This window comes from Orycteropus afer, unplaced genomic scaffold, assembly GCF_000298275.1.
Source record: "Orycteropus afer afer isolate SDZICR_OR568_19922 unplaced genomic scaffold, OryAfe1.0 scaffold00207, whole genome shotgun sequence".
Lineage (NCBI taxonomy): Eukaryota > Metazoa > Chordata > Mammalia > Tubulidentata > Orycteropodidae > Orycteropus > Orycteropus afer.
Window position 1 is genome coordinate 3,731,335 of NW_006921794.1, and position 10,771 is coordinate 3,742,105.

A 10,771-nucleotide genomic window follows, 5' to 3' on the forward strand; every position below is an offset into this window, starting at 1 on the left:
ATGCCTTAGGCACTGTGCCACCAGAGCTCCCTTTTAGAAGATACTACCTATTTTTATCTGCAGGTCCTGGCCTTTTCTGGTATCGTAGATTACAAACTTCTGTATTTCCAGATTGTGCTTTGCCGTTGGAGTAGTGGTGTTAGTCTGTTGATTCTGTTCAACTGTCTAGAAGGCCGGGAGCACATTTCTTGTTATATTTAGGATATCCCTCCAAAGCAGTATACATGCTCCATGATGTCACAGTAACAGTGTGGGCCACTTTGCCCATGCCATTCTCCAACAGATTGCATTTGTTAATGGTGTAAACCCTGTTGTGTGGACACTGAGCAGGATGCCATAGGCTGATACCTAGGGCTTCCTGAAGAACAGCAGGTCTGGAAGCAATACCATCAACCACACCTCCACAGACCACAGCAGCCACTATAGTGGCCCCAATGATGTTTATAATTTGTGCTCAGTATGTTTTGATAACTTTTTTAAGTCAGTTGCTTGTCGTAGTTGTTATTAGGTGTCATCGAGTTGGTTCTGACTCATAGCAACCTTATATAAAAGAGAATGAAACACTGCCTAGTTGTGCACCATCCTCACAATCTGCTTGAGTCCATTGTTGCAGCCACTGTGTCAGTCCATCTTGTTGAAGGTCTTCCCCTTTTTTGCTGACCCTCCACTTTACCAAACATGACATCCTTCTCCAGGGACTGGTCCCTTTCTGACAACATGACCAAAGTTGGTGAGATAAAGTCTGGCTATTCTCACTTCCAAGGACCATTCTGGCTGCACTTTTAGAACAACTTTATTCTGGCGGTGCATGGTACTTTTAGTATTCTCTGCCTACACCACAACTGAAAAAGCATCAACTCTTCTTTGGTCTTCCTTGTTCACTGTTCAGCTTTCACATGCATATGAGGCAATTGAAAAGACCATGGCTTGGGTTAGGCACACTGTAGTCTTCAAAGTAACATTTTTGCTTCTTAATTTTGCTTCTTAACTTTGAAGAGGTTTTTTTTTGCAATGGATTTGCCCAGTATAATATGGTGTCTGATTTCTTGACTGCTGCTTCCATGGATGTTGATTGTGGATCCAAGTAAAATGAAATCCCTGACAACTTCAGTCTGTTCTCCATTTATTGTGATGTTGCTTTTTGGTCCAGTTGTGAGGATTTTTGTTTTCTTTATGTTGTGGTATAATCTATACTGAAGATAGTAGTCTTTGATCTTCATCAGTAAGGGCTTCAAGTCCTCTTCACTTTCTGCAAGCAAGGTTGTGTCATTTGCATATAGCAGGTTGTTACTAAGTCTTCCTCTCATCCTGATGCTGCATTCTTCTTCATATAGTCCAACTTCTTGGATTATTTGCTCAGCATACAGATTAGATAAAGTATGGTGAAAGGTTACAACTCGGATGCACATCTTTCTTGTGCAGTATTCCCTTATTCTGTTGGAATAACAGGTTGGTCTATGTACAGGTTCCTCATGAGCACAATTAAGTGTTCTGGAATTCTCGTTCTTTGCACTGTTACCTATAATTTGTTAAAAATCTGCAGTCTAATGCTTTGCATAGTCCATAAGACACAAGTAAACATGAGCCAGTGTCCATCTGACATTAGCAATGATAACCCTTGCTCCATGTCCTCTTCTGAATCCAGCTTGAATCTCTGGAAGTCCCCTGTACATAAATTGCTGCAAACGTTTTTGAATTATCTTAAGCAAAATTTTACTTGCATGAAATATTAGTGATATTATTTGATAATTTCCATGCTTTGTTGTATCACCTTTTTTTGGAATGGGCACAAATAGTGATCACTTTCAGTCAGTTGGCTTGGTATCTGTCTTCCAGATTTCTTGGCATAAATGAGTAAGCACTTTTAGTGCTGCATCTATTTTTTGAAACATCTCAGTGGTTATTCTGTCAATTCCTAGAGCTTTTTTTTTCTTTCCTTTTTTCCTGCCAATTCCTTCTGTGGACCTTCAACTTCTTCCTTCAGTATCATTGGTTCTTGATCATATGCCACCTCCTGAAATGGTTGAACACTGACCAAATCCTTTTGGATAAATAACTGTATTCTTTCCATCTTCTTTTGATACTTCCTACATCATTCAGTGTTTCGCCCATGGAATCCTTCAGTACTGCAACTTGAGGCTTGAATTTTTTCTTCAGTTCTTTCAGCTTGAGAAGTGATGAGTGTTCTTCCCTTTGGTTTTCTAACTTCAGGTCTTTGCCCATTTTATTATAATGATTGACTTTGTCTTTTTGGTTGCTCTTTGAAATATTCTGTTCAGCTCTTTTATCTTGTCATTTCTTCCATTTGCTTTAGGTACTTCCCATTCAGGAGCAAGTTTCAGAGTCTCTTCTGACATCCATTTTGATCTTTTCTTTCTTTCCTGTTTTTTTAATGACCTTTTGGTTTCTTCATGGATGATGTTTTTGATGTCATCCTACAACTTCTCTGGTCTTTGGTCATTGTGTCTTATGCATCAAATCTGTTCTTCAAGTGGTCTCTAAATTCAGGTGGTGTGGTAGTTAAGTTTGTGTGTCAACTTGGCTGGGCCTGGTTGAGTGGCTGGGTGGCTGGATGTAGTATTCCCCATGAAGAGACTGGTCATCAACTCCATGGTGGAATCTACTGTGAGCAGCTGAGTAGCTGTCTTAGGGATGTGGTCTGCTTCCTGTATATAAGGAGAAGCGTTGGAGAACAGTCTCTAGCTTATGGCACACTTGAACCCTTCATGTAGCTGTGGTGTTGTTCAACAGCCTGTCGTCTTGCTTTGCCAATCTTGGGACTTGTAATGGACTTGAATTAATGGCCTGCCGTGTGGTTTGGTAACATTGGGACTGTGCCTTTTTACTTGTCAACCTTGGGCTTGTTGGCCTCAGCAGCCAGCAGCTAAGTGAAGAAAAGCCAGCTTCAGTGGGCTGGGAGCAGGAGGTAGAGCTGAAGCCAAGGTTGAGGGGCTTTCACCAAGCCCCTAGAGCTTGGCACTTTGAATTTGAACTTAAAGCCTCCAAATTGTAAGAATAAACTGTTTGTTAAAGCTATCCCATTTGTGATATATTCTTGTCAGAGCAGTACTAGGTAACCAAAACAGGTGGTATATATTCAAGGTCATATTTTGGCTCTAGTGGACTTACTTTAATTTTCTTTAGCTTCAGCTTGAATTTGCATATGAACAATCAATGGTCTGTTCCACAAAGCGCTCCTGGCCTTGTTTTCACTGACTGTACTGAGCTTCTTCATCACCTCTTTAACCGATGTAATCGGTCTGATTCTTGTGTATCCCATTGGACGAGGTCCGTGTGTATAGCCACTGTTTATGTGGTTGAGAAAGTTATTTGCAATGATTAAGTCATTACACAACAATTGCAAAATTTGTCATGTGATTTCCAGCATAATTTCTATCACCGTGGCCATATTTCCAGCTACCAATACTATTTGTTTACAACTTTCTCGTTTCAGTCACCAGTAATAATCAATACATTTGATTACATGTTTGGTCAATTTCAAACTGCACAGCTTGGTAAAAATCTTCAGTTTCTTCATTTCTGGCTTTAGTGGTTGGTTCATAAATTTGAATAATAGTAGTATTAACTGGTCTTCCCTGTATGTGTATGGTTATAGTCCTGTCACTGGCAGCATTGTACTTAAGAATGGATGTTGAAGCATTCTTTTTTCTTAATTGTGATTTTGGTGAAAAGTGATAGAACAAATTTGTTTTCCATAAGCAGCTCATACACATTTTGTTTCCTGACATTGACTCCTGTCCCCATAATGTAATAGCTCTCTTCTCACTTCCTCCCTGTTGTTACCCTTTCCAGGTGGTGTTCTTCCCTATTCTTTCCTGCCCTCTAAGCTATCTCCCTGTGAAAATACTGCCCTTCTGATCTATCTTCCATGATGATGAATGTGACGTCATTCCTCTTCAATTTCTCATTCCCAGCATAGTAGACCATGTGATTGTCTTATTCAAAATGGCCAACACAAGTCCATTTCAGCTCACTGATGCTTAAGATATCAGTCTTCATGCATTCTATTTCATTTTTGATGACTTCCAATTTTCCTAGATTCATACTTGTTACATTGCATATTCCGATTATCAATGGATGTTTGCAGCTGTTTCTTCCTATTTTGAGTTGTGTCCCATCAGCAAATGAAGATCCCAAAAACTTTACTCCATTTGCATCATTAAGGTTGACTCTACTTTGAGGAGGCAGTTTTTTCCCAATTGTATTTTGAGTGTTTTACAGCCTGAGGGGCTTCTCTTCCAGGACTATATCAGACAGTGTTTCAGGGCTGTTCATAAAGTCTTCCAATAACATATCAGACAATGTTTCACTGTTATGATTCATAAGATATTCATTGGCCAGTTTTTTCAGAAGCGAATGGCCCCATTGTTCCACCTCAGTGTGTCTTCATCTGGAAGCTCTGCTGAAACCTATCCACCATGGGTGATTCTGCTGGGATTTGAAATACCGGTGGTAAAACTTCCATCATCATAGCAACTTGCAAGCCATCACAGTACGACAAATTGACAGACCAATGGTGGAAGTCAGTTGCTTAGTTTATATAACTGAATCACTAGAACTAGACTTCCTAACTAACAGTTGGACTGTGTTTTTAAAAGTTCTTTGCATATTGGTTGAAATTCAGAAGGTTTAATTGTATTCCTTAAGAAAAGGAATATTGTTTTATTTGTCTTTGCATCCACAGTGTTTGGTCTATTTCTGTTATATAATAATGTATTTTGACATACTTTTTGAATTAATGATTTAGATATTATTATACCCTATAAAATTCTTCTTTGCTTTCATTGCAAATACTTTTTTTAATCTTAATGTTGGTGAAAGCTTGCAGAGTAAATTTGTTTTTCTTTCAGCAATTCGTACACATTTTGTTTCATAGTATTGATTGCAGTCCCCTTAATGTAACAGCTCTCTTCCCAGTTCCTCCCTGTGGTACCTTTTAGTATTAAAACTTATAAAATCCTTTCTGACCCATACCAAAACCAGAAAATCAAATTCACTCCTGTCGAGTTGGATCTGACTCATAGCGACCGCTCCTTGGGCTTCCAAGGCAGTATCTCTACAGAAGTAGATTACCTAACCTTCCTTCCGAGTGGCTGGTGAGCTTGAACTGCCAGCCTTCTGGTTAGCAGTCAGATGCCTTAGGCAGTATTTGATAAATAAAGAATTTTTTTATTGTTTAATTTCAGAGTTCAAAAGTATTAGAAAACATTATATAAATGCAAATGGCAGATGATGTGTGAGAGAAACTTGGAGTAAATAAACATAATCATGAGACAGTGTTGTATAGTGGTTAAAAGCAGCTTTGGAATCAGCTTTGGATTTGAATCCTGTCTCTGACACAGTCTTTTCACTAACTAAGAAGTGAGAGAATTAGTTCTGCACACAAACAGGGGAAGAACATTCTAGTCAGAGGGAACAGCAGATACACAGTCCTGAGGGAGATGGGAAGACATTGGAGAATTTTGAGCAGAGACGTAGTAACAGGATCTGATTTACATGACTGCTTGGAGCAGGGTGATAGGATACAAATGGTCATGAGTGATTTGGATTTTAGGTATATTTTGAATCTTAGAAAGTATGGTATATATTGCTTTCTGAGAATCACACTGCTAGGTTAAAACAAAGTCCATGACACTTGTGGCTATTGAAGTAATTTTACCTTTTAAGAAAACTACCAAGTCAGTGTTCCTGTTGCCTGCATTTGCTCTTGGCATCACTAATTGTGTGCTCTCTTCTTGTATCATTATTGTTCCAGTTATCACAAACTGACTGCCAGGGTAGCAAAAGTGTAATCTCTTGATCAACTTGATAGTAGCTACTTAAGAGATACAGAGGGCAGTGGTGGTCCAGTGGTAGAATTCTTGTATTTCATGCAGAAAACTCAGCCAGGGCTCAAGTACAGCTGCCACCCATCTGTCATTGGAGGCTTGCATGTTTTTGTGATGCTGAAGAAGTTTCAACAGAGCTTCCAGACTAAGACTGGGAAGAAAGGCCTGGTGATCTGCTTCCAAATTTAGCCAGTGAAAACCCTAGCAGTCACAACAGTCTGCTCTTGTGCACCAGGTTGCTATCAATTGGGGCTTACTGATGGAATCTAAAAACAGCACCCATCTGTGAGATTATATTGTAACTGGGCTCTCAATAAAATGCTGTAATCTATTAGGCTTGTCTGTCATTGAGAGAGGATAGGAGAGTGGCAGGTTAGCTTGATAATGTATTTATTGATTCTGTTAACCTCCCTGTGCTCTAAAGTTAACTTTAGGTTTTATTTATTTTTTATTAGCTTCACATTTTTCTAGACATCTCAAATTCTACATCATCTCTGAGTCTTCTCCAAATTAGATGGAGAAAATCTGTGATAGTCAATGTATATGAAGTAAATTCTTCAGAACAAATTGAAGTAAGAATTACCATTTGTGGGGTTCCTACTATAGGCCAGGAACTGCAGAGTGCTTTACATAGAGATTAAACTAGATTGTGGTGTTTTTTTGGGAAGGGGGGCGGGTGGAGGGGAAATGAGGATGAGATAGTGATTCTCTTATAAGGAAAACTCCCAAACTTGTTTCCCTCCTCTATTCCAAATAGCATATGATAATAGGTTAATGATTAAAAACAGTGTTTAATTACAACTTGATGGGGTTTAAAAAACGTATTTACTGACACCACGTTTGTATTTGTAGGAGCTGACTAAGGCTTTGGAACAGAAACCAGATGATGCGCAGTATTATTGTCAAAGAGCTTATTGTCACATTCTTCTTGGAAGTTACTGTGGTAACTTTTCTTACAAAATATAGTCTTTTTTTTAAACAAGTTAATTATAAATCCTGCCGAAGATTAAAAATGTAAATGAAATAGAGATTATCTTAGAGGATTTTTAGCATCGTCTTTCATCACATGGTGAAGTAGCTGAAATCTGATCAAAACACTGTTGAGTGGCACCCATTTAAATTTTCATTATTCCGTCAGTGGGAGGAGAATTTATACACATTCCATTCATAGTGATTGGATATGCTAATAAGGAATAAATATTATATTTAACACTGTTTTACAAAGTATTTAAATGAAAGCTCTTGTTTGCATTTTATATAAAAAGAATATTTCTGTATTGTGTAACTGTAAAAAACGATTCTGGATAAAGAATCTTGGCAGGGAGAAATTAAATATCTTGAGTCAAGTTATATAAACAATGTTAATGAAAAATTGAAATGAACTTTGTGACATAGAGCTTTGTTCATGGAAGAGCTTTAAGAAGGAGGCTACATAGTAGATTAATATTTATTTGAATTGTATTTGGGATTAGTTTTACCTAGTTTAAAACCAGTTAGCCTCTCCATCAACCTGAAAATTAAAAAAATCTAAGAATGATTCAAATTTTGGTATTATATTTGTAAATAACTAACAAAAAAATCCCCGTCTTTTATACAGATGCTGTTGCTGATGTGAAGAAATCTCTCAAACTTAATCCAAATAATTCTACTGCTATGCTGAGGAAAGGGTATGCAATAACCACTCTTCTTGTTGGGCCTGGACTATAGATAGTAGGTGATTAATTTGTTGAATGAATTTATTGTAAGCTGTATATAAATAGTAAAATCCTGTGTTTATACTTTTTATAGCTGAGGTATGGTTCAATTTTAATTAGACTCTGTATTTTATCATTGTATTAACTAAAGTATGTGATATATTATTGTGTATTTGAGTAACTTTAAGATATAGATGAAACTGATGGATTTCAGATCCCTTTTTTTGTTTATCATTTGGAATTTAATGTATTTTATTAAAGTATATCTTGATCCTTAACCAAACTGCATAGGCCATATTTAATGATAGGAGAACTTCCTATAAGTGTACTTTATATCCCAGCTTGTTTCTGTTGGTAGGTGTGACTTTATTCTTTAAGTAAGAATCTTTTTAATTGCTTAGTGTAATTACATTTTTGAATGAACAGGTATATATTTCGTTCTGAAATTAGTTCTAAAATTGAATTTTAATGGGAATAGTACTAGAAGTTACAGTACAGCATTTTATACAATCTCTTGGTGTATTAACATACTTTAAAAAAATAAATTCTTTTAACAGTAATAGAATTTTTTTTTTTTAATTTAGAATGGAGGCTAGTTTCTGTTATCTCATGTACCTATGGTATTTGTTTTTAATATCTCATGACAGGATCTGTGAATACCATGAAAAAAACTATGTTGCTGCTCTAGAGACTTTTACAGAAGGACAGAAATTAGATGGTAAGTATCAGAATTGTACTTTTTTTCTTTAAATTTTATTTTGTTGAGAATACATAGCAAAACATAGCAATTCAGCAGTTTTTGCATGTACAATTTAGTGACAGTGATTGCATTCTATGAGTTGTGTAATATTCTCACCCTCCTTTTCTGAGTTATACCTTCCTCAGTAACATAAACTCGCTGCCCCCTGAGGTTCTTTCAAGTTGCTGTTTGTTGTCTCATTAATCCCATATGTTGTTGTTGTTATGTGCTGTTGAGTCGGACCTGACTCAGTGACCCCTCCTTGGGTTTCTGAGGCAGTATCACTACAGAAGTAGATTGCCCCATCTTCCTTCCGAGGAGTGGCTGGTGGGTTTGACCCGCCAGCCTTCTGGTTAGCAGTTAGGTGCCTTAGCCACTACGCTACCAGAGCTCCCTTAATCCCATATAGATAGTTCTCAAAGAATGTAGTATTCAAGGCAGCCTTTTTTTTTTTTACTAGTTAAGCTAAACTGTTCTTGGTTTTGAGAAGACTTCAGGGTATGTTTTGGTTAAAGGCTTAAAGATTACCTCAGGGCAATAGTTCAGGGATTCATTCATTCTCCATGGCTCCAGAAAGTCTACAGTGCAAGAGAATTTGAAATTCTGTTCTGTAGTTTCCCCCATCCTCCTCCTATTCCTGACTCTCCTTCTCTTCTGTTGTCCAGTTGAATAGAGACCAGTTGTTGTGCCTTGGATGTACACTTGCAAGCTTTTAAGACCCCAGGCACTATGCAACAAACTAGTTGGTAGAACAGAAACACTAAACAGTTACTAGGCCAATTAATTAGGATGTCCCGTGAAACTACGATCCTAAACGTCCAAACTAAGAAACCAAATCCCATGTGGTATTTGGTTGTACATAAGCAGCTTTAGCAGCTATTGTTTTTTTGGTCACTGTAAATAATATCACACAACTTTTGCCAATTCAACCTTTAACAGATGTACAGCTAATAATAGCTGTTACAGTAATCGGCAGTGATTTTAATCAAAGTGATTTTTCCATCACCATTAAGCCTACTTTTTCCCCTGCCCTTGATAACCACTAATAACATTGGTCTCTAAACAGTTGCCTTTTCTTGTCTCTTTGTATATGTGAGGTCATAAAATATTTGTCCTTGTGTAATTAGCTTATTTTGTTCAGCCTAATGTCTTCAAGCACCATTCATACTGTAGCAGGTATCAAGATTTCATTTCTCTCATTGGATGAATAGAATTCCATTGTGTATATATATGCCATATTTTTTATTCATTCACAGAATTAATACTTAAGTAAACTAATTTATTATTTCCAATGTTGTTGCTGTTACGTGCTTTTGCGTCGGACCCGACTCATAGTGACCCCTCCTTGGGTTTCCAAGGCAGTGTTACTACAGAAGTAGATTGCCCAACCTTCCTCCCAAGGAGTGGCTGGTGGGTTTGAACCACCAGCCTTCTGATTAGCAGTCAAGTGCCTTAGGCACTACGCTACCAGAGCTCCTATTATTTCCTATTATTTCCAATATATATCTTAAATATCTTAGTTGAACTAACCTCAAGGTAACTGCAGAAGCCCAACACCTTTTTCTGCCTGTTAATCACATTTCACGTTGATTGCAGAATTTGAGTTTGCTTAAAATTGGTTGAACTGGACTTTCTTTAGCATTTAAATTGTATAGAAACTTTCCCCTTAGAAACGGAGAACTATATATGAACATTCAGTGTGTTTCCTCTACTTAGGCCGGCTTTATTTTTTTCTAATGGACACATGAATGTTTAATTTGCTCTCTTGTTTGGAAGTTATTCACCATACTCAGATTGCTGAGATGGAAGATCTTAGAGTTTCTCATGGAGAAGCAAAGTGTAAATTTGGGTAAATTATGAGAGGGTGTAGAAGAAATGTGGAGCTTTGACAGTAATGTGAATTTTTAATGTCATCCTTTTGAGAATATATGAAAATTACAGCAATATGGGTATCTAGGCACATATATAGAAATGATGTGAAGGCCAAGAATTAAAAAAAAATTGTGTAAGATACTAAAATTCACAGTTTATGAGTCATTTCAGAAAATTATAATTTTCTGTACATAATTCTACATAATTCTAATTGTGTACTATCATTTTGTCTTTATCCTATGCTTTATCTCTAAAGCAGTGTTTATTAACCAGGTGTGATTTTGCTGCCTTGGGGACATTTGACAGAATCTGGCAAGATTGTTGATTATCATGATTGGAAGTAGAGGTATCTACTGACATCTAGTGAGTAGAGAACAGAGATGCTGAGAAACATCCTACAATGTACAGAACAGACCCCCACAACGAACAGTTATCTGTTACAAAATATCAGTTATGCTGTAATAGACAAATCTCTGCTCTTAAGTATTGTATAGTAGGCATCCTTGGAGATACTGTGCAGAGATAACTGCATTTGGTTCCAGACCTCTGCAGTAAAGTGAGTATCTCAGTAAAGAGAGCCACACGAATTTTTTAGTTTCTTAGTACATATACAAGGA

General features: G+C 37.2%; 1 protein-coding gene across 1 annotated transcript in view; it reads left to right on the forward strand.

Annotated features, from left to right (window-relative positions):
- Positions 1-231: 231 nt before the first annotated feature.
- SUGT1 (SGT1 homolog, MIS12 kinetochore complex assembly cochaperone) overlaps positions 232-10,771 on the forward strand; it is a 68,977-nt gene continuing 58,437 nt past the window's right edge. The window contains 3 exon segments of the mRNA XM_007948187.1: positions 232-250; positions 7,447-7,516; positions 8,191-8,261. Of these exon segments, the coding sequence (XP_007946378.1) occupies positions 232-250; positions 7,447-7,516; positions 8,191-8,261 (160 nt within the window).